Raw genomic sequence first — 21,634 nt, 5'->3', positions numbered from 1 at the left:
TCCCTCTCCAACAGGCGAGAGAGTCTCTCGTCATCCGTCCAACCCAGAGGCCCTAGCTCATAACACTGAGAAGCCATCTGGGCAAGCCTGCTAGGGATGGGCCTCAGGGTGTAGGGTGCTGTGGGCCGTCACTGTCAGCAGCCCCGGGCTCTCAAGTCATCTGTAAAGGGGAAGGGCATTTCGATCTGGGGGACACTGGCAGGACAGCCCCTCTCCTGGGGCACTGCCCGTGTCTGGGCACCCCAGACCTGCTGGCGCCCACTTTTTTCTGCACACCAGTTTGTTCCCTGTGATAATGACATCCTTGTTTAACACTTCAGGGAAGAAAAGTCCGAAGAGCAGGATCTCCAGGGCCTGAAGGACAAACCTTTGAAGTTCAAAAAGGTGAAGAAGGATAAGAAAGAAGACAAGGAGGGCAAGCATGAGCCCCTGCAGCCAGCAGCCCACCACTCTGCCGAGCCCGCAGAGGCCGGCAAAGCAGAGACCTCAGAAGGGTCAGGCTCGGCCCCAGCCGTGCCAGAAGCTTCTGCGTCCCCCAAGCAGCGGCGCTCCATCATTCGCGACCGGGGCCCCATGTACGATGACCCCACTCTGCCTGAAGGTTGGACCCGAAAGCTTAAGCAAAGGAAATCTGGCCGCTCCGCTGGGAAGTATGATGTGTACTTGATCAAGTAAGTGGGGTGATTCCTGTCTCTCCAGAGCAGGGAAGGCTAGTGGTGGGGGAGTGGGGGAATAGTCAGGGACTACCGCTAAGAAACTGATGGGGACCCCTTGGAGTGTTAGCTCCTTGCAGCTCATGGATCAAGAAAGTGTGTGTGCGTAACCCCACTTCGAGTCTGGTCTTGAGTAGTGACCACTGCTGGTGGGGTGCGACCAGGTATGCTTGGAATGACCACCTGGGGAGGTCACTGCCCTGAGGGAGATGTCCATCAGGGCCTTATCTGGAGGAAGAATAGCACTGGGGATGCAGAGTTTCACCACACATACTCTGCTGTTGGTTTCCCAGCAGGGGGGCTGTCCTCAGAACCTGGGAACCTCTTCTTTGTGGGAGAGTCCTTCTGTGCCAATACTTCATGAGCCCTGAGAAATACGAATTCGTAGGGTTCAGTCTGTTGTATGAGGCATGCTGGGAAAGGGGGGCTGTCTGATACAGCCTAGAGAGAGCCCCAGATGGGCTCGGAGTGCCTTTCTCACTGTCCCTCTGGCCTTTGTCCAGCTGTGGGCTGGTGGTCCAGTGTTACCTGTTGAAACAGAGTCACTGACGAGTGTGACTACGTTCATTTCACTTGTCCCCCTTAGATGACTCCAGACAGGTTAGCCATTTTCAAAAGTCACTCATAGACAGTCTCATTTAATTCCAGTAACTCAGATAAAGGTGAGCAAAGCATCATCCTACTGGCGAATGAGGAAACTGATTCCTGGAGAGTTCAGTCCGGCAGGTAGACAGGGTCCCCGGGCCAGACCCCTTTGGGGGGCTGAGGAGTGCAACTCCCGGGGGCATCCAGATAACAGCAGGCCACACAGGCACCTATGGCCATCAGGTGACCTGGTTGCTTCCTGTGTAAGTGGGACCACAGCTCCCTAGTTTTAGCTCACATCAGCTTCTCTTAAGTGTCCTTCTTGGTGAGCTGTATCATCAGGCATGTCAGTTGCAGAATACCTCCCGTCAGAGGGTTCACCACCCACCTTCTCCTGTGCTCCACCTCCAGTATTGCTCTGGAAGCTTCTAACCATTCTTTGTGTGTCTCCGCTTGTTCCCACAGTCCCCAGGGAAAAGCCTTTCGCTCTAAAGTGGAGTTGATTGCATACTTCGAAAAGGTAGGCGACACCTCCCTGGACCCTAATGATTTTGACTTCACGGTAACCGGGAGAGGGAGCCCCTCCCGGCGAGAGCAGAAACCACCTAAGAAGCCCAAATCTCCCAAAGCTCCAGGAACTGGCAGAGGTCGGGGACGCCCCAAAGGGAGTGGCACCACGAGACCCAAGGCAGCCGCGTCAGAGGGCGTACAGGTGAAAAGGGTTCTGGAGAAAAGTCCTGGCAAGCTGCTCGTCAAGATGCCTTTCCAAGCTGCACCGGGCAGCAAGGCGGAAGGGGGTGGGGCCACCACTTCGGCCCAGGTCATGGTCATCAAGCGCCCTGGCCGGAAGCGAAAAGCAGAGGCCGACCCCCAGGCCATTCCTAAGAAACGAGGCCGAAAGCCGGGCAGTGTGGTTGCCGCTGCTGCCGCCGAGGCCAAAAAGAAAGCCGTGAAGGAGTCGTCCATCCGGTCCGTGCAGGAGACCGTGCTCCCCATCAAGAAGCGCAAGACCCGGGAGACGGTGAGCATTGAGGTCAAGGAGGTGGTGAAGCCCCTGCTGGTGTCCACGCTCGGCGAGAAGAGCGGGAAGGGACTGAAGACCTGCAAGAGCCCAGGGCGGAAAAGCAAGGAGAGCAGCCCCAAGGGGCGCAGCGGCAGCGCCTCCTCGCCCCCCAAGAAGGAGCACCACCACCACCACCACCATGCAGAGCCCCCGAAGGCCCCCGCGCCACTGCTCCTGCCCCCGCCCCCACCCCCGCCTGAGCCCCAGAGCTCCGAGGACCCCGCCAGCCCCCCCGAGCCCCAGGACTTGAGCAGCAGCGTCTGCAAAGAGGAGAAGATGCCGAGAGCAGGCTCGCTGGAGAGCGACGGCTGCCCCAAGGAGCCTGCTAAGACTCAGCCCACGCTCGCCACCGCGGCCCCGGCCACAGAAAAGTACAAACACCGAGGGGAGGGAGAGCGCAAAGACATTGTCTCATCCTCCATGCCAAGGCCAAACAGAGAGGAGCCTGTGGACAGCCGGACGCCCGTGACCGAGAGAGTTAGCTGACTTTACGCAGAGCGGATTGCAAAGCAAACCAACAAGAATAAAGGCAGCTGTTGTCTCTTCTCCTTATGGGTAGGGCTCTGACAAAGCTTCCCGATTAACTGAAATAAAAAATATTTTTTTTTCTTTCAGTAAACTTAGAGTTTCGTGGCTTCAGGGTGGGAGTAGTTGGAGCATTGGGGATGTTTTTTTCTTATCGACAAGCACAGTCAGGTTGAAGACCTAACCAGGGCCAGAAGTAGCTTTGCACTTTTCTAAACTAGGCTCCTTCAACAAGGCTTGCTGCAGATACTACTGACCAGACAAGCTGTTGCCCAGGCTTCTTAGGGTGTGCCTGCACCTCCCTCCCACCCAGTCCCCCCACGTGGTCACTAGGGACAGAGAGCGCTTGAGAAGACACTCCTGGTTTGGGGGCCATCGGTACCCCAGTCTCAGCTCTCCTTCCCCTCCCACCCCATCCGGCCTCGAGCTCCCCCCAACCCCCCACCCCCCTTACGCCCACCCATGTCAGGACCAGGAGGTCCGAGGCAAGAGAGACAGTTGGATCCTTTGGAGATGGTGGAGACGGCCAGTGGCTCCAGCCCGTGTGATCCCACCCATGGGGGCACACAGACGGCTCCCTGCCAGCCCCAATCCCAAATCGACCAAGACATTTCACAGGATGGGGATGTAGCATCTGTCGGCCCCGGTTCTGGCCCGGCTAGGAGGGAGGCATCCTTTGAGCCCCCCTGGGTGTCGACTGGCCTGCGCCGGAGGTGACATTGGCCCAGGGCCGGCCTCCAGCAGGTAGCGCTAAACAGAGGCCACCAAGGCCACGGGCCAAGGCCCCGGCAGGCTGGCCCAGGCTGCAGCCGGCGGAGTGCCGCGGGCCAGGTGGAGGGCATCCCTGGCTGCTCAGAGCAGTTGTGCCCACTAGTTCGAGCGTTAGTAGATGGGGCCAGGGGCCAGGGGGAAGGCAGGGGAAATGTTCTTCCAAAACTTTTCCAATTCTCAACTCCTTTAGGGACAGCTTAGAACTATTTGCACTATTGAGTCTTCATGTTCCCACTTAAAAACAAACCTGCTCTGCGAGCAAGCTAGCGGGCTTGACTTGGTGACCCTTTGTCCCTCAGGCCACTAGACGTGACGGTGTTGACAACTACCTGGATCTGTATATACCTGCGCTTGTTTTCAAGTGGGCTCAGCACATAGGGTTCCCACGAAGCTCCGAAACTCTAAGTGTTTGCTGCAATTTATAAGGACTTCCTGATTGGTTTCTCTCCTCTCCTTTGGTTTCTGTCTCCTTTCATTTCAGCCTTTTCATTTCTCCCCCTCCTCCCTCGTCCTCACTGCTCCCTTCTGTTCCAGGCAGCCGCAGTGCCCAACTGTACCCCGAGCCGACACTGGTCAGCTCAGGCCCCCAGAACTCCCCCTACCCTTGGCCTTCCTGCCGTCCGCCTCAGCCCCCGCTCCCACCCATTTCTGAGCCCTGAGGAAGCCCCAGACTCTGCTGAGTTCCCCCAGCTCTAGTACCCCAGCCTCTCTGAGGGGCACGGGAGAGGCAGGATCTTGCTCTCCCAGGACTCCCCTCCTTTGGTCAGACCCTGGATCCCAGGTCTCCTCAGCCTTCCCACTCAACGGTAGTGGGTAGGAGAAGTGGACCCAGATTGGGACTGCAGAGCCAAGGGCAGCACAGAGACTCGCTGTGGCCTGCCAGTGTCACAGAGTGGCCAAGCCCTGACCTTGGCCTATGCAGGACCCGGCTAGGGTGGGGTAGTCGGGCCGGGCAGCAGGCAGAACGAGTCCAGATACCCCCCTGACACTCCTCTGAGCAGGAGTTCTTCTCTGCTGGGCCCCGAGTGGGCTTCACTTGCTGGAGGCTGTGGGGGGTGGCTGGTACCTCATGCTTTTCCGCATCAGCACCAGGGCTGTGGTGTTGGGGCACTGAGGCTTGGGCTTGTTGCGGGGTGTTCATTGGTCAGTTTCAATTCGAGACCCTGTGCTTTTACCCTCTGTTCAGGAAGTCCTTATCTAGCTGCATATCTTCATCATATTGGTATATCCTTTTCTGTGTTTACAGAGATGTCTCTTATATCTAAATCTGTCCAACTGAGAAGTACCTTATCAAAGTAGCAAACGAGACAGCAGTCTTATGCTTCCAGAAACACCCACAAGCACGTCCCACGTGAGCTGCTGCCATGAACTGTCAAGTGCGTGTTGTCTCGTGTATTTTAGTTACTATCCCCCAGCTTTTCTCACTGCGGTGTAACCATGAAGGAGTGAAACATCTTAGAAACCATCTAGCACTTCCTTGCCAGTCCTTTAGTGATCAGGACCCCTAGTTGACAGTTCCAATCAGTAGCTTCAGAAAAAAAATGAAACCGTGTTTCTCTCTCGCAGAACGGTTAGAAGCAAGGGAGTTTGCCCTGTTCTGTTTGTGGAGTAGTAGCTGCCCTTTCTAGCATTTTTGTATCTGTTTCTTGATGCTGCAAAAGCAAGTCCCCCAACCAAACCCACTCTGCTGTCCACCCGCTGGGCTTCACTTCTGAGTCCTCCCCCAGGAAGGGATGGGAGTTGGAAGAGGGGGCGTGTCTGTCAGGTTCCCTCTTTCCTCCAAGGACAAAAGGCTCCTGGCACTCTCAGAGGACCCCTGTCCACATGAGCCCACTGTCCAGCCCGTTTGTCATGGAGGTACCATCCGGTTTGCTGGGTCAGGTTTTGAGGCATTAATTACACTGAATCCATAAAACGGGGCTCCTGGGAATGGTCTCCAAAGCTGACCTCCCCAGCAGCTTGGCACCATCTGCTCCTGGGCCAGGGAGAGCTGGGCCTGCCATGCCCCCCGCTTTGACCTGTAACAGTTGATTCTGGGGCTGACTGATGGTGGTGGTCGAGAACACCGAATCTCAAGTGGCATTTCCTTTCTGCCCAGCCTGACCTACAGGCCCCTCGCTCCCCAGCTCCCACCCCTAGAGTTTCAAGGCTGCAGGTTGCACCTTAGGGTTTTCTCCCCCTTTCATCCACATTCCCTCTCCCCCAGATACAGACATTAGGAGCGAGTCACCTTTGGGCAGGGGTGCTGAAGGTCCTATACCACTTCTGTCCTGGAGACAGGTGGACAGAAGGTTGGAGGGCAGGCTTAGCCTTGGAACTCTCACCAGCTGTGTCTGGCCCAGTTGGGGAGTGTGATGTTGATTCTGTGTGTACTTGAACACCGTGAAGATTCAGGGGGCATCCCTTAGGGACTGTGTCCAGAAGGCAGGAATTGATAAGACAGCTTTCAGATACCTGAGGGGCTAGGTCCGTACGTTGGGTCTCCCTGCCCTGTGCCTGTCACTCAGCTCTCCTAACCCATGTTGTTGCTGGCGTTGACACCACAGTGAGGCGGGGCCCCTGGGCCATGGCAGGGTCCAGTACACGTCCCTTCTGCACCGTAATCCTTATCGAAAGGCACAGGAGACCCCCAGAAATGCCCTGCTCCCCCCGCCACTCCCCTCAGCTCCCTGGACGGTGGAAGCCGCAGTGGTGGCCCGGGCATGTCGGCCACAGCCAGCACCTGACTTCTCTCCTGAGCCCCCGTGCCGGTGCTAGTAACAGTCTGCTCAGCGGTGGTATGCCATCTTAGAGGCCACGAGCAGTGGCGATGGGACTCGGAACAGCACCAGGTTGTTACCTGCCTCCCTGCCTGTCATTGCCGTGACAGCCATCATGAAGGAGGGTGCTTAATAGCCACAAGAACGCCGCCATCTTTGGTGGGAGAGGAGTTGGCTTAGCTGACAGGACGTCTGGATTTGAAGTGACTTCTAACAAAGCAGCATGAGCCCAGGAGGGAACAGAGGGTGTAAAGGGAAGCCACCAGGTATGGCAGCCCGGATCTCGTGGCGCCTGGCAGCTGAGCTCTGTACCCCTCTCCCGAGCGTTCCTGCCAGGCCCGACAGGGCTAGGGGAGGTCACAGGCATCAGCCCTAGCTTGGTGCATCCATCTCTAGTGGGGTCATGGCCCCAAATTGTTTTCCTGATGCAAGTTGCCCATGTGGGTGGCCCAGACCATCCAGACCTCGGGGAAGTGAGCTCTCTCTAGAACCTTGTGGGTGTCAGCCTACCGACCCCCTGAGTACTGGCCAGTGCCCAGGGAGGGCTGGGGCACAGGCATGTTGCCAGGCTCATAGTGGAACCTCTGCTCTCGAGCCCGACAGCCCTGCCACGTTGCGTTCCAGCTCTCAGTTGCTCTCTGCAAGGGCCCCATCTCAGCGCTCTGTGCGTGAACCTGTCTACCGGAGGGGTTTGTTGAGTCTCAGTTTTTGCTTTTTTCTCTTTTTGAAATGGTATCAATCTTTAGAAAACATAGCAGAATTGTTAGAGCTCTCTAGGATACTGCCTCACCCAGGGTCTAAAGTTCCATGTTCAAGGGGGAAAAAAGGGAACATTGAAGCCCCTTGTCAACATTGCAGAAGGAAGACTTTGAAATCTTGAGCAGGAAACTACATCTTGATGTTTCTGAGTGAATAAGAGCAAGCTTTCGCCAAAAAAAGGCTGGTCTAAGAGGACTTGGAGCCTGGCCTGCTGTGTGGTCAGTGCTGCAGGTGAAGGGGAATCCAGCCTGAAACTGCTGGGTCTGCGCCTTGGGGCCCTTGGGTCACTGGAAAATCTGTCTCTCTCTCTGTTTCTCTGTCTCTCGGGTAGTGGTCCCTGCAGGGAGACCTGCCTGTCGCGAAGCTACAGGAGCCCAGCTCCAGGTGGGAAGGGGGGTGCTCAGCAGGGAATTGTGAAGGCGCGCAATCTCCTCGCTACCTGATTGACCTGTTCCTTCCTCCTCTGTCATCTCCAGTGAGCCTACCCCAAATGCCGAGGTGTCAGGAAGAATTGGTTCGAATTAGGGCCCAGGCCACTAAGCAGGAGAGGGTGATGTCTCCTCCACAGCGTCTGCCCACGGTGCGGCCTGCCCCCGAGGACAGTCCCTGGCTCTGCCCTCCTTGGGGCCTGGGGCTGAGGGAGGGCAGGGGAGAGGACCCTCATGGAAGGGGCTCCAGCTGGGGGTTTCCAAACATTGGGGAAACTTGCCTTGGCTCTGCCAGCCGCCCCCTCGGTCATCTGTCTCCTCGATTCCTGCTCAGCGGTGAGGGGAAAAGGCCACAAGGTTTGGCTCCTGCCCAGTGGTAGTCCCTCTCCCCAAAGTGTCTGTGTGTCAAGTGACAAAGCTGTTCTTCCTGGTGACCCTGATTATATCCAGTATCTTCTAGACTATACGCATAGACCTGCTTGGTCTTTTCTCTCCTGGGCGTTTGTTTTGCTCTTTAGTTTTGCTTTTCCCTCTCCTGTCCCTTTTATTTAAATACACCAACTAGACACACAAAGCAGTTGAATTTTTATATATATATATCTGTATATTGCACAGTTATAAACTCATTTTGCTTGTGGCTACACACACACGTGCACACACACACACACACACAGACCTGTTAAAATTATACCTGTTGCTTAATTACAATATTTCTGATAACCATAGCATAGGACAAGGGAAAATTTTTAAAAACCAAAAAAAAAAAAAAAAAGAAAAAAAAACACAAACGAAGAAAAAACAACAACAAAAAAACAAACCGACAAATCCGTCTGCTGGTCACTCATGTCCAAGCAGAGCCGTGGTCTTTCCTCGCTTCTTTCAAGGGCTTCCCAGTGCCGAGCGAAGGAGGCAGCTCCTGGGTTTCGCACTGTTTCTCCCGAGCTTGTGAGAGAGGCCCCAGGGCGCTGGCATAGGCAGGACAGTTCGTTTCAGTGGGTGGATGCAAGCGTGCTCCCTGGCTCTGGCGAAGCCCAGGATGTAGTTGACACTGCCTGGTCCCCTTTGATCTCTGGGTGGGGCAGCTGGCATTCATGGGGGTGGCCTGCCCCCCCCCCGACACCCTCCAGTGACCCAGTCAGAGTGATGGTGTGCAGACAGGCAGCAAACCTCCCCACTGGTAGGGCCCCTCTCTGCCAAGTCCGGGGACCACAGGGGAGACGGAAGGCCGTGTCTTGATTCAGAAAGTGTGAGCCATACCAGATAGAACATCAGGGACCCCAGAACCACATGTGTGGTCCAGCGGGTCCCTTCCATGAGGTAGCGAAGACTCCAGAAACGTTCCTTCCTCTTCCCCCCACCCCATCCTACGAGTAATTGCATTTGCTTTTGTAATTCTTACTGAGCAATATCTGCTAGAGAGTTTAGCTGTAAGTTCTTTTTGATCATTTTTTAAGTAAGTAAAAACACCAAAAAAAATAATAATAATATCCAGAAACTTGTTCTTCCAAAGCAGAGAGCATTATAATCACCAGGGCCAAAAGCTTCCCTCCCCGCATCATTACTTCTGAGGCCTGCGTCCAAAAGAAACCTGTAGAGGCCCTTCAGGTGGCCAGGCACCCCTCAGGCCCCCGGGAGGACCTGGGCCTGGGGGCTGGGCCCCACCTTTGGTTCAGTATTAGTGGTGGGTCCCTGCCTCTTCTCCCACCCAGCCTGGGCCGGGGGGTCAGAGGAAGCTGCTGCAACCGCTGCTGTCCAGCCTCTTGCAGATGGGTGTTGGCGCATGTCCAGTTCTGCCCGAGATCTGAAGGCAGCACCGAGTTAGCCTCAGCCGGTGACCTCTCGCCTGGCCTGCCCCAGGCAGCAGGGCCCGCCCGGTGCACTGTTCCTGGGTTGCTGGACGGTGGCGTGGCAAAGGCTTGCAGAACTCAAAACCTGCTCCTTCCCTTGCTCCCAAGGCCTCCTTTTCCGTTTGAGTTGTCACTGCTTCAATCAATAACAGCCGCTTCAGAGTCAGTAGTTGATGAATATATGACCAAATATCACCAGGACTGTTACTCGGTGTGCCGAGCCCGCTCCTCGTGCGGGGCTCCTGTACCCGGACACTGTACCGTGTGCTGTGTTTGCGCTCCTCCCCTCCTCCGCCCTCCCCTCGTCTCTCTGGGGTTGTTTCTGTTTGGGTTTGGTTTGGTTTTGAGTTCTCCTTTTGTGTTCCAAACATGAGCTTCTCTCTACTGGTCCTCTTAACTGTGGTGTTGAGGCTTCTATTTGTGTAATTTTCGGTGGGTGAAAGGAATTTTGCGAAGTAAATCTCTTCTGTGTTTGAACTGAAGTCTGTATTGTAACCATGTTTAAAGTAATTGTTCCAGAGACAAATGCTTCTAGACACCTTTTCTTTACCAACAAAAGAATTTGGAGGGAGGGGATGGTAACCAGGAGAGGGGCTGTCCTCTTGCCCCAGGAGGGGGAGAGCCAAAGACAGGACCCCCTGCCCAGATCAGCCAGAAGCCACCCAAAGAAGTGACACCTAGAGCTGACAAATCGAATGGCTGACGTGCTGCAATTTGTGAAGTCAGAGCAAAACCAGGTTTTGGTCCACTCCCAGATTAGTAGCATCAGGATTATTTTTTTTAAGGACGGACAAGGTTGACATTCCTGCAAGGAGAGCCAGGAGGGGTGTGAGCAGAGCCAGCCACACCTCGGCGGGAGGAGGTCAGGGTGGGCTTGCGGGGCAAGGCTTGGCCAGAAGTTGGGCGTCTCCCTGGAGACCTCCACTGTGGCCACAGGTCAGGTGTGTGTGGACAGGGCATTTTGATTCAGGGGGGGCATTACCGTTCGGGGTACCATCATCAAATCCACCCCGCCCCACAGTGCACGACACTAACATAACCTCTGGATTCCCCACTTTCCCAGATGAGGAGATGATGGCAGGGTGGCGGGGGCCGCACACCCTTGGCTGTCATCTGATCCCCAGCAAAATTTGGATGTGAGAAACCACCCCCCTTCTTGTTTCATGGCAAAACCCGATCCTCTTCAGAGTAGCCGTTACCTCCCAGACACTGTTGAGGACTGACGGAACAGGGGTGGCCACGTGCTCCCTTAGCGCCCGGGGGCCCCCCCTCTTCGAGGACAGTGCTGACCATTCAGGCATGGGGCTTAGGAGCGAGAAGAACCAAGCAGGGTCACCGCCCTCTCCTGAGTCGCAGGGACCCTGGTCTCCCTGTGCAGAGGGAGCTGGCTCCAGCCCAGGAGGAAAAGGGCTGGAAAAGTGTGTGTGGGGTGCGGGGAGTCACCCAAGACAGACTTGGCTGGAGATGATCTCCTAAAGCCCTCTATCGCATTCACCTTCAGTTTTTGTGTTTTGGGACAATTACTTTAGAAAACTTAAGTAGGTTGTTTTAAAAACAAAAAAAATATTGATTGCTTTTTTGTAGTGTTCAAAAAAAGGTTCTTTGTGTATAGCCAAATGACTGAAAGCACTGATATATTTAAAAACAAAAGGCAATTTATTAAGGAAATTTGTACCATTTCAGTAAACCTGTCTGAATGTACCTGTATACGTTTCAAAAACACCCCCCACTGAATCCCTGTAACCTATTTATTATATAAAGAGTTTGCCTTATAAATTTACATAAAAATGTCCGTTTGTGTCTTTTGTTGTAAAACCAAGTGATTTTTTCATAAGGTTCTTTTACTATTTGAAAAGATGGGCAGCACGCAGTTTTATTTTATTTTTGTAAGTTTTTTAATACGTGTGAAAGCCAAGAATACTCAGCATGCCTTTCTAAGTGACGCGTTCGCACCTTTTGTTGGGAAGTACTGTATCCTGTGCTGTTAGCATTCTCGATAAATCTCTCTGTGAAAGTGACTCCAGGTCTGGGCTTTCATTATCAAGACAGCTCCCAGGACAGCAAGGTGGGGCACTTCCTGGGAACACACAGAAGCCAGCCGCTTTTTGGGCACCCTGGGGAGGACAGGGCACTGGCCAGCACCCCACACTGGCCTGCCTTTGGGGTCCACCTGCCCAGAGGGGAGCTTTGAGCCGGCAGGCGGGAAGGGCCTTCTGCAGAGCAGCACAGCTTCCCTGTCCCAGAGGGCCAGGGCAGCATCCTGGCTGTCCCTGATGGGCTGCAGGGCTTTTGGAAACCCCCCAGCTCTGACTCCTCCGGTGCCTCTTGCCTGAGACCCTCCCAAGGTCTCTGCTGATCTGATCCTGGCCCGAAGGACACGCTGTGTGCCCCCCCCCCCATTCCCAGGCTTCCAATGAGGTGGAGCGCTCTCTGGAGCTCGTGGTTCCCCTACAGCCGTCCTCCATCAGGCTGCCGATGGCTTGGAGGTGACAAGAACTGCTCAGAGTTCAGCATCACAGGCACATGTATGTGAACACAGCTACTTGGAGGTGCACTCGAGCGTCCTGGCCTTAAATGGTAAAACAGAGGGTTGACATTCATGGTGTGTGTGTATCCTGAGCATCCCTGAGGTGCCAGGGCTGTCCCAGGAGCTGCAGTCCAGCAGAATTGGAAGTGGGACCAAGTCCTGGTTCACTTATTGTGTGTGTGCCCACTAGTTCCCTCCTCAGCTTGGGAGTCTCAGTAAGAGCTGTCCCTGTCGGAAGCCACTGGGGCTCAGGGCGTGGCTGGCCTCCTCTTGGGGAGTGGCTGCAGCTTCTGGGAAGAGGCTGCCATGGAGGTGTGTCTCGGGCTGACCTGTTTTCTGCAAACCACTCTTGAAGTCTCTGGATGGACAGCCTGCGGGCAGGGAGGGTGGCAGCCCTCAGGGGTCAGGATCAAGTGGACAAGGGGGTGGCTAGCGAAGACCTGCCTTTCAAACTGGCATCCAGCTGGAAAAAACAGAAGAGGAAGGTGCCCTGGCTGCTTGACGGGGGGCGGGGAGGGGTGTCGGGGAAGCAGATGAGTGCTGAGGCTGAAGAAGGACGCGCCAGGGGACGCCAGGCCATCTTCCAGCTACCTGAGTATCTGCTGGACGGAGCTGCAAGTGCAAACCCGTGAGGGTGGGAGCCCTGGCACATTCTCGGAACCCCAAGGAGTTGTGGCTGGGTTAAGGCTGCCGCTGAGTGCCAAGAGCGAGACAGGTGGGCACAAAAGGGCCACGTGGTGACAACGGTCAGAAGCCGTGCTGAAAAGCTGCGATCCCTCCGAGGGCTTCAGGAACCCCGGGAAGGTCTTAAGCAGGAAAACTGGTGTGAGTGCTTTGTGCCTAAGGAAGACCCCTGAGCCGAGAGGAGGCAGGGAAGCATGTTCGTCTAGGTTCATCTAGGTCAGAGCCCGGTGGGGAAGAGAGGAACTCCGGAGAAGTTTAGAGAGATGACAGTTTCCTTGTGGCTGCTACTGCTACTGCAAATGATGGAGGCATGATGGAGGCATGCCGGAGGCCTGTGGGGAGATGCCAGACAGGCCAAGTATGGCGTTCTGTGAGCTTCAGAGAAAGGGGTGGGAGCCGCCAGAGCCCGCCATCCTCATGCATGCCAAGAGGGAGGAGGGCAGCCGGAGCAAAGGTCTGTCTCTAAGAGAAGTAAACACGTTTTCTGTGCTAGTGGAAGGAGAGAGCGAAGAAGCAAAGAGGGCAGATGCTGCAAAGACCTAACCACCGCTGGAGCAGGTTCCCAGAGGGCCAAGAAAAGATGGGATCCAGGACCCAGGAGGTGGGTGGAGATGCTGCGAGCTTCCAGATCTTTCTTCCTGCCCCCAGTCTCACAAGTCAGCTGCAGGGAGTCGGCAGGGAGCCCTGGTGTGACCCACATCTAACCCTGTCCCGCCTGGATGTCTTGACCCCTCTCCACCGCTTTCCCCACGAAACGGAAACCTAAAGAGGACTGGCCAGTGGCTCTCCGAAGCCCTGCTTCTAGCCCATTCTGGAAGGCCTTCGCTGTGCCCATCGTCCCTGGGGCCGAGAAACATTCTCCGGCAGCCCTCGGAGCCCTCCTCCCGCTCCGGGAAGCTCACCCGTCCGCCTAGCCGGGCCCTGGGTGCTGCCCTGGGAAGCGTGACCGCGCGCGGCGCCCCCTTGTGGCCGGGGCTGGCGGTGGCGGCGGCGGGCGAGCTGGCAGCGGCCCCGGGTACCGCCCCTTCCGGCCCGCCGGGCGTCGCACGAGGCCGCCTTAAAGGGGAAGTGAGTCAGTGTTTGCGGACCCGGCCGGCCGAGGCCCGCGCCCGCCGCGGCCCGGAGAGGCCCCGGCCCGGCGGCGGTGGCCATGGCCGGGGGGCCGGGCCCGGGAGACCCTGCGGTCCCCGGCGCCCAGCACTTCTTGTACGAGGTGCCGCCCTGGGTCATGTGCCGCTTCTACAAAGTGATGGACGCCCTGGAGCCCGCCGACTGGTGCCAGTTCGGTGGGTGGCCGCAGGCCGGCAGGGGCGGGGCGGGTCGGGCCGGGGAGCCGCGCGGGGACCCGGGCGCCGCGGCCTGACGTCCCCTGCCCCGCAGCCGCCCTGATCGTCCGCGACCAGACCGAGCTGCGGCTGTGCGAGCGCTCCGGGCAGCGCACAGCCAGCGTCCTGTGGCCGTGGATCAACCGCAACGCCCGCGTGGCCGATCTCGTGCGCATCCTCACGCACCTGCAGCTGCTGCGGGCGCGGGACATCATCACTGCTTGTGAGCGTGGCCCCGGGGACCCCTGGGACCCCCAGGACCCTGGGCCAGGGGCCACCCAGGGCTTACCCCAGAGCTCCTCCCTCCAGCCTGGGCCTAACGTCCTTTCCTTCCCCGGCCTCCCAGGGCACCCTCCCGCCCCTCTTCTGCCCCCCAGCACCACCTCCCCGACACCCAGCAGCATCTCCGCACCCTCCGAGGCTGCGGCTCCCGGCCACCGGAAGTTGCCGTCTCTGGCCTCCACCCTCCTCTCCCCAGGTAAGACAGCCCGGGTTGGGGTGGTTCGTGGGGGTTGGCCTGATGAACCTCAGGAAAGGACCCCCTTGCTCCTGGCCACACCAGTAGATCCTGCCACTGGCCTCTGCCTGCCTCTGACTGGTGTCTTTACGAAGCTTTTCCAGGCTCTCAGACTCACTCTGACTCTGAGCTCTGTCCTCGACCAAGCCCAGCTGCCCACCAGCCACCATTGCCATCTCCAGCCCCCTCATCTACCAAGGTAGGTGGGTCCTGCCCCCCACCCAGAGGTTTGATGCCAGCAAGCAGTGACAAAGCCGCCTTTGGTCCCCTAGGCCACCCCAGGCAGCCCAGCAAGGGTGGGCTGAGGCAGAGGGGAAGACACGGGACCTCACCTGATACAGGGTCTCTTCCCACAGCCCAGCCCGGAGAGCCCCGTGTCCCTCCTGCCAGGGGCCCCCTCCTCTTCATTCTGCTGGCCCCTCCATGAGATTTGCCAGGGCACACACGACTTCTCAGAGGAGCTCAAGATTGGGGAAGGTGGCTTTGGCTGTGTGTACCGGGCAGTGATGAGGAACACTGTCTATGCTGTGAAGAGGCTCAAGGAGGTGTGTGGAGCATCCTCGCCAGGGCCCTCAATGGCTGTTCCCAGACTCGGGCTTTTGTAGTCCTCCCCCACCCCCTTTGCGACCCCACAGGGTTCCTTCAGCCCTCTGATTTTGCAGTCCAGGGCCCCCAGCCCCGTGCTCCTTCTGGGCCCAGAACAGGTGGCAGGGGGGGTGGCTGTGAAGTCTGGGCTACAGGTGTCTCACACTGCCAGTCCCCCCTGCCTCATTCTCCCCGAGGGCTGCAGGAGGCCGACCTGGAGTGGACCACAGTGAAGCAGAGCTTCCAGACCGAAGTGCAGCAGCTGTCGCGGTGAGCCTGCGGGCAGGAGCAGGGCCCTGCCAGGACCGCATGTCTGGGGACCTGGCTCCCCCTTGGTCTGCAGCCTGCCAGGCCCAGGCGAGCCGGGGAACCTGGTTAGGGACCGTCCGCACCCCACACCCCACCCTGAGATGGCCGGATGGAAGGCGTGCTGGATGCTGGGAGCAGAGCGCTGAGACCCCACTGTTTCAAGTAGGTTTCGTCACCCCAACATCGTGGACTTTGCCGGCTACTGTGCTCAGAGTGGCTTCTACTGCCTTGTCTATGGCTTCCTGCCCAATGGCTCCCTGGAAGACCGCCTCCACGTCCAGGTAAGCCTTGCCCGGCCTGGCCTGGCACACTGTGTCACGCTTGGCACCTGGTCTGAGTGGGACACAAGGCCAGGGCCCTTGGCCTCGGTGAGCGGGGCCTCTCTGTGCTCGGAAGCCGAGCTCACGGGGCCTCTGAAAGGGGCCCTGTCTGCTCCCCTGGGCAAGCAGTGTAGCGGAAGGGTCTTGGTGGCATCGCCCAAAGGGCAAGAGGCAACAGACAGTCACTGGGCCCCATCTAGAGAGGCACCCACAGGATGCAAGGGCTGACCAAGCCCAGGACAGGAGCATCTCTGACCTGACACTTCAGCACTCAGGGGAAGCATGGATAGGCATCAAAGACAGTGGCTCCGCAGTCTCCCCTTTCTTCCTTGTGCCCCTCCAGACACAGGCCTGGCCCCCTCTCTCCTGGCCTCAGCGACTGGACATCCTTCTGGGCACGGCCCGGGCAATTCAGTTCTTACATCAAGATAGCCCCAGCCTCATCCATGGAGATGTCAAGAGGTGAGGCGAGGACACGGCTAGCCCCTGGGGGCCTTTGAGGTTGGCAGGAGCCCTATGGCAAGGGGTGATGCTCCCACACCTCCCACCAGCAGGGACCGGGGGTGCCTGCTGCCTGGTCCCTGGGAGCCTGGCCCGAGCGATCCCCGTGAGGACAGGGGACGTCAGGGCTGGGGTCTGCGGGTCACTGAGCATCCAGTGTGGGCCAGGGGTGGACTCGGAGGCCAAGGATGGGCCCCACTGGTGAACAGGGCCTCAACTGCAGGATGGGGCTCTGGGGGCCACTTGCTCAAAGCCTCAAGGGGCCAGAACACCACAAGCATGGGCCATGATCCGCCACTGAGGTGCACGTCGGTAGCTCTGGTCTGATTGTCTCAGGACCTGGCAGGGGGCAGTAGGTGCAGGGGTGATGAGTCACAGAGAGGGCTAGGGCCAGGCTGACACCACTGCCTTCTGTCCCCAAGTTCCAATGTCCTTCTGGATGAGAGACTGATGCCCAAGCTGGGGGACTTCGGCCTGGCCCGTCTCAGCCGGTTTGCTGGGGCCAACCCTGGCCAGAGCAGTAGCGTGGCCCGGACTCGGACGGTGCGCGGCACCCTGGCCTACCTGCCCGAGGAGTACGTGAAGACCGGGAGGCTGGCCGTGGACACCGACACCTTCAGCTTCGGCGTGGTGAGCTGCAGGGCCCTCGGATGGTCTGGGGGTGGGGGACCGTGGCCCCCAGAGAATCCCCCAGCAGGCCTGACCAGCTTCAGCTCCTGGGACCCATCCTCCCCAGCTCGGGCGCCCTACGCAGTTTCACACCTTCATGTCTGTTGTTTTCCATTCCTCTGCTCCCTGTGGGCCCTCCAGACCCCCCAAGCTTGAGTCCCGTGAGCGGGTTCTCAGTGGCCCCAGTCTGCAGCCTGCTCTCTCTGCAGGTGCTGCTGGAGACCCTGGCTGGCCAGAGGGCTGTGAGGATGCATGGCTCCCAGCCCAAGTATCTGGTGAGCCTCCTCCCGAGGCAGGTGGGGAGGGAGAGAGGGAGGGTGGAACAATCCGGAACGCGGGGCCCCGCAGGAGCCAGTCCGGCCGCTGCTGACTCATCGTTCAGAGTAGGCAGGGCCCCAGACAGCTGTATCTGCCTGGCCGGGGACAAACCTGTGTCCCCGGCAGGTGCCATGGGCCCTTCCAGACCCCACCTGGGTTGAGGGGGGTCAGAGAGGGTGGGGTGCAGCCTGATCACAGTGGAAAGCAGAATCAAGGGACCTGGGAGAGGCAATGGTTGGGAATCGGACCATGTCCCCCCTCACCCCAGACACCTTCCCTGGGTTTTGGGGGGCAGGTCTGCTCCTCCACGGACTGACCCAGAGCCCAAAATCCAGCTCCTCTCTGCTTAGTCAGCAGGATCCTTCACACTGTATAAGCCAGTGTGTTGCCCAGGCTCGGGGCTGTTTCTGTCCATTCCCGGGTCTCGGAGGGGCCTGCGCCAGAACTGGGCACCGACTAGATCGTCACTCAGGCCCATTGTCAGCACTGCTGTGGGGCAGCATGCCAGACCCCACAGGGTCCCTGCCACGGCTTCTCTGGGCAACCACCAAAAATGCTCTTTCAGAACTGTGAGGAGGTGGCAGAACCCCTTTACCCCCGCCATGCTTGGGGTGAAGGCCCAGGCCCTTGACGTGGTTGCCAGCTTTCTGTCTGTCTTCCAGACCTGGCGGCTCCAAGGTCCTTTGCCTGAGAGGCCACTCCCTCTGACCCCAGGGTCTGCTCCTGGTCCTTCCTGTCTGGTCCTGTCCCCCCAATCTCCCTGCACCCCGCCCTCTCTGGCTAGTTGTTATCTTTTGATCAGAGCCCGAGTGTCACTTGCTTGGCCCCCCCCCATCGAAACCCCCAGAGGGGCCTCCCTGCTGTGGTTTCCCCTGGTTTTCAAGGTATATCAATGTCTCTCCTCTCTCAGGAAGTCAGCTCTGTGAAAGCCAGCCCAGGTGCTGGGCGTGTGGCTGGATCCCAGGGTCCCAGGTCAGCTCTGAGCATATGCAGACGAGGGCCAGGGGATGGCAGTGCAAGGCACGGCCCACAGGGGTCAGATTCACGTTGCATGTCCCACAGAAAGACTTGGTTGAAGAGGAGGCCGAGGAGGCCGGGGTGACCCTGAAGGGCACCCAGACCGCAGTCCAAGGCGGGCCGGCTGCAGACACATGGGCCGCCCCAGTTGCTGCCCAGATCTACAAGAAGCACCTGGACCCCAGGCCGGGGCCGTGCCCACCAGAGCTGGGCCTGGCCCTGGGCCAGCTAGCTTGCTGCTGCCTGCACCGCCGGGCCAAGAGGAGACCCCCAATGACCCAGGTAGTCCTGTGAGCTGGGGGTACGGGAAGTGCTTGAGATGCCAGTCTCCACATGTTGCTCGCCTGCCCTTTGTTTCGGCTTGAGTCCCCGCTGAACCCGGCCAGGTACAGAGAGGGAGGCGATTGGCTTTTTACTGCGCCCCCTTCTGGGTGCCTGGCGCCACTGCATCTGCCTTTTTTGTGTCCCTTCCACCTGTCTCTCTTTTTTTTTTAATTTATTTATTTATTTTAATTGGAGGCTAATTACTTAACAATATTGTGATGGTTTTTGTCATACATTCACATGAATCAGCCGTGGGTGTACATGTGTTCCCCATCCTGAACCCCCCCCATGTCCCTCCCCATCCCATCCCTTATTTGTCTCTCTTGAGAAAAGAAAGAAGCATCATGGAGGGCATCAGGGCAACGAGGTTTGCTTTCTCGAGGACAAAGAGAAGCCGCTGTCAGTCCTTAGCTTTAGTGGCGATGATTCTCTTCTCTGGCCCCGACCTGGAGCTGCCCTGCGGTTCCGCCACCCTCTGCGAGGACTTGGACAGGGCCACTCACCCTGAGAGCCCCGGTCCCTCCCTGCAGGTGTACCAGACACTGGAGGAGCTGCAGGTGGCGGTGGCAGGGCCATGCCTGGAGCCGGAGGCTGCCAGCCACAGCCCTCCTTCCCCGCAAGAGAACTCCTACATGTCCACCAGCAGGAGCGCCCTGAGCCGTGCCAGCCCCCGGCAGCCCCTGGTGGCACCCTCGGGGGCCCAGGCCCAGGCTACAGACTGGCCGCAAAAAGGTGCCAACCAACCCGTGGAGAGTGACGAGAGTGTGTCTGACCTCTCCGCTGCCCTGCACTCCTGGCATCTGAGCCCCAGCTGCCCTGCGGGCCCAGGGGCCCCCAGCTGGGTGCCAGCACCCCTCGGGCAGGCTGCCCGCACCCAAGGAGGTGCTGCCCGAGAGTCAAGCTGGGGGAGCGGCCCGGGTCTCCAGCCCACAGCTGTGGAAGGTACCAGCAGGGGGACCAAAGGCCTCCTTTCCGGGCAAACCCTCCCCACCCCAGCCTTCTGGGCAGAGAGACCCAGGACCCACCGTGAAGCTCTGTCTGTGCTTAGAAAGTTGCAGGCTGCTGTCTTGGGTTGGGCTGCTCACCTGACCCAGGAAGGTCCACAGAAGGACCATCCTGGGCCATCTCATCTCGCTGTGCCATGCCCCCAGCTGATTGAGGACAGACCAGGAGCAAGGCAGGCCCAGTCCACAACTGGACTCCAGGCCTTGCCCATAGACAGACAGAGCGCTCAGGACCTCTGTCCTTCGGGAGGGCAGGGAGGGAGCTAGGCTGGGGATGGGGAAGTCTCGCGAGGCCAGCAGTGAGTATCAGCAGGAAGTTCCCAGAGGCTCAGAGGGTCCTCTCTCCACCCCAGGGCCCCTCCTGGGCAGCTCCACGTCCTCACAGCCCCCGCAGATTGTGATCAATCCAGCGCGACGGAAGATGCTGCAGAAGTTGGCGTTGTACGAGGATGGAGTCCTAGACAGCCTGCAGCTGCTCTCGTCCAGCTCTCTCCCAGGTAGCCCCCGAGAATGGTGGCCTTTGAGAAATCATGTGCTCTGGGCACAGCCCAGTCCTGTCCTGTCCCACCTCTCTGTCCTTCCAACACTCCCCCTCCCCGTAGTCCAGGATTGCCAGCCCTGCCTGTGCTTCCGAAACATATGAAGCCCCCGCTGGGCAGGTTCCATTCAAAGAAGTGCTGCTGAGGAATGGAAACCACTAAGTCCAGAGAGCGCCCCGGGAACAAGGGGGTAGGGCAGCCCCACTGTTGGCTAACTGACTGGCATTTCCTACCCACTGTGCAGACTCGGGCCGGGACCTGCGGGACAGGCAGGGGCCCGAAGAGAGAGACGAGTTTCGGAGCTGAACCGCCCGCCTGGGCCGATCCCCAAACCTGGAAGTCCAAGTTCTCATGGTCAGAAGTTCTCACGGCCCTCAACCCCTTGACGGCCTGCGGGCATTGGGGGTAGGGGAGCTCCATCCGCCTGGAGGAGGGCGCGTGGTGGCCCTGGCACTCTTGGGGCCGGGCTTGGAGCCCCCTGCCCTGAGTAGGGCAGGGATATCTCTATGACCTGCCCTCGGTCCAGCATCTGCAGAAGCGGAAGGCCACTGGCTCTGGAGGGGCCAAGGAGGAGTCAGGAGTGGGCACTGCCAGTTGGGCAGGGCATCTGTAGCCCAGGGCTACAGGGTACAGAGCCGTCGAGGCGGGGCCCCTCCCAGCCTTGTAACTGGGAAACACAGAGGTGTGGCTGGCCCGTGGTTCAGTCCACAAGCTGGAAGCGGGGGTTCCAAGAGGCCCCGGGGAGTCCTGCAGCACCTCTCGCCAGGCCAGTGTCTGCAGGCTGCCCCAGGGGGGCAGAAGCTGGCCTACCACCCAGGCCACCTCTCAGTGCTGCAGACGGTCACCGAGCCAGGCCGGGCTCTCCAGACCACAAGCTCCGCCCCAGGCACAGCTTGTGGCAGAGGGGTCATGCTCCGCCCCCCTCCAGATTTGGCTTGGCACACACCATGTGTCACCCAGACTGTGAGAAGCCCCAAGAAGGCAGGAAGTTGGGAGCCAGGCAGAGAGGAAGGAAAAAGACAAGGGGACTCCGAGTTTTCGGAGCAAGTCAGGGTTTTTGTCACTGAGTGTCTCTGAGAGCAGCCCAGGGCTGTAGCAGAGGCTCCAGATGCTTCTGTGTCTGCAGTCATGAGTCACACTACAGGCCCCACATAAGCGAGGCATTGGTGGAGTCCAAGTTCTCCTGGAGTAATAAAAGCTTACCCTTCCATCTCTGGCTGTACTCATAGACTTTGTGGCAAAGCCCTGAGCTTGTCCAGGGCCTTTCTTCTCAGGGTTGACTGTCCAAACCCAGACACCAGTCTCCCACCCCATCCCCAAATCCTCTGCAGGTACTTGCTTCCTCTCCCAGTAAGCCGCCATGCTGGTAACAGGTCACACAACACTACTACCCAGCAGTACTTTCACAGGTTGTTAAATTTCCCCCTATGTTACACATTTTTATTGTAAATGGCATCTTTGTTTCCTTTTCTAACTGCTCCTTACTTTTGTATAGAAGCACAATTGAGTTCTGTCCATTGGCTTTACCTTCTGTGACCTTGCTTC

At 58.3% G+C, this 21,634-nt stretch overlaps 2 protein-coding genes across 4 annotated transcripts in view; both read left to right on the top strand.

The window, feature by feature from the left end:
- Positions 1–11,468, top strand: part of MECP2 (methyl-CpG binding protein 2) — a 59,642-nt gene extending 48,174 nt beyond the window's left edge. For both annotated transcript variants that reach the window (XM_043457490.1, XM_043457492.1), the window contains 2 exons: positions 321–671; positions 1,764–11,468. In XM_043457490.1, the coding sequence (XP_043313425.1) occupies positions 321–671; positions 1,764–2,847 (1,435 nt within the window). In that variant the 3' untranslated portion in view covers positions 2,848–11,468. The remainder of the gene's footprint in view (positions 1–320; positions 672–1,763) is intronic.
- Positions 11,469–13,725: 2,257 nt separating this feature from the next.
- IRAK1 (interleukin 1 receptor associated kinase 1) lies at positions 13,726–21,299 on the top strand. Of its 2 annotated transcripts, XM_043457488.1 has the most exons (14): positions 13,727–13,947; positions 14,042–14,209; positions 14,333–14,464; positions 14,599–14,702; positions 14,860–15,048; positions 15,294–15,358; positions 15,564–15,678; positions 16,061–16,179; positions 16,641–16,848; positions 17,097–17,162; positions 18,268–18,504; positions 19,077–19,488; positions 19,904–20,047; positions 20,334–21,299. In XM_043457488.1, exons 1-14 carry the CDS (start codon positions 13,812–13,814, stop codon positions 20,393–20,395), a joined length of 2,157 nt encoding a protein of 718 aa, XP_043313423.1. In that variant the 5' UTR covers positions 13,727–13,811; the 3' UTR covers positions 20,396–21,299. The 2 variants fall into 2 exon arrangements, with proteins under 2 accessions (XP_043313424.1, XP_043313423.1); XM_043457489.1 differs by lacking the exon at positions 17,097–17,162 and having other exon boundaries at positions 13,726–13,947.
- Positions 21,300–21,634: the final 335 nt, after the last annotated feature.

Source organism: Cervus canadensis, chromosome X (genome assembly GCF_019320065.1).
Source record: "Cervus canadensis isolate Bull #8, Minnesota chromosome X, ASM1932006v1, whole genome shotgun sequence".
Classification (NCBI taxonomy): domain Eukaryota; kingdom Metazoa; phylum Chordata; class Mammalia; order Artiodactyla; family Cervidae; genus Cervus; species Cervus canadensis.
The sequence above is the reverse complement of the archived record's forward strand: the minus strand, read 5'-3'. Positions and strand labels throughout refer to the sequence as shown.

Coding starts and splice junctions, on each gene's coding strand:
- IRAK1 (XM_043457488.1), top strand. CDS start 13,812: ATGGCCGGGGGGCCGGGCCCGGGAGACCCTGCGGTCCCCGGCGCCCAG. Junction 17,163..18,267: donor GCTCCCAGCCCAAGTATCTG/GTGAGCCTCCTC, acceptor CATGTCCCACAG/AAAGACTTGGTTGAAGAGGA. Junction 20,048..20,333: donor CTCGTCCAGCTCTCTCCCAG/GTAGCCCCCGAG, acceptor CCCACTGTGCAG/ACTCGGGCCGGGACCTGCGG.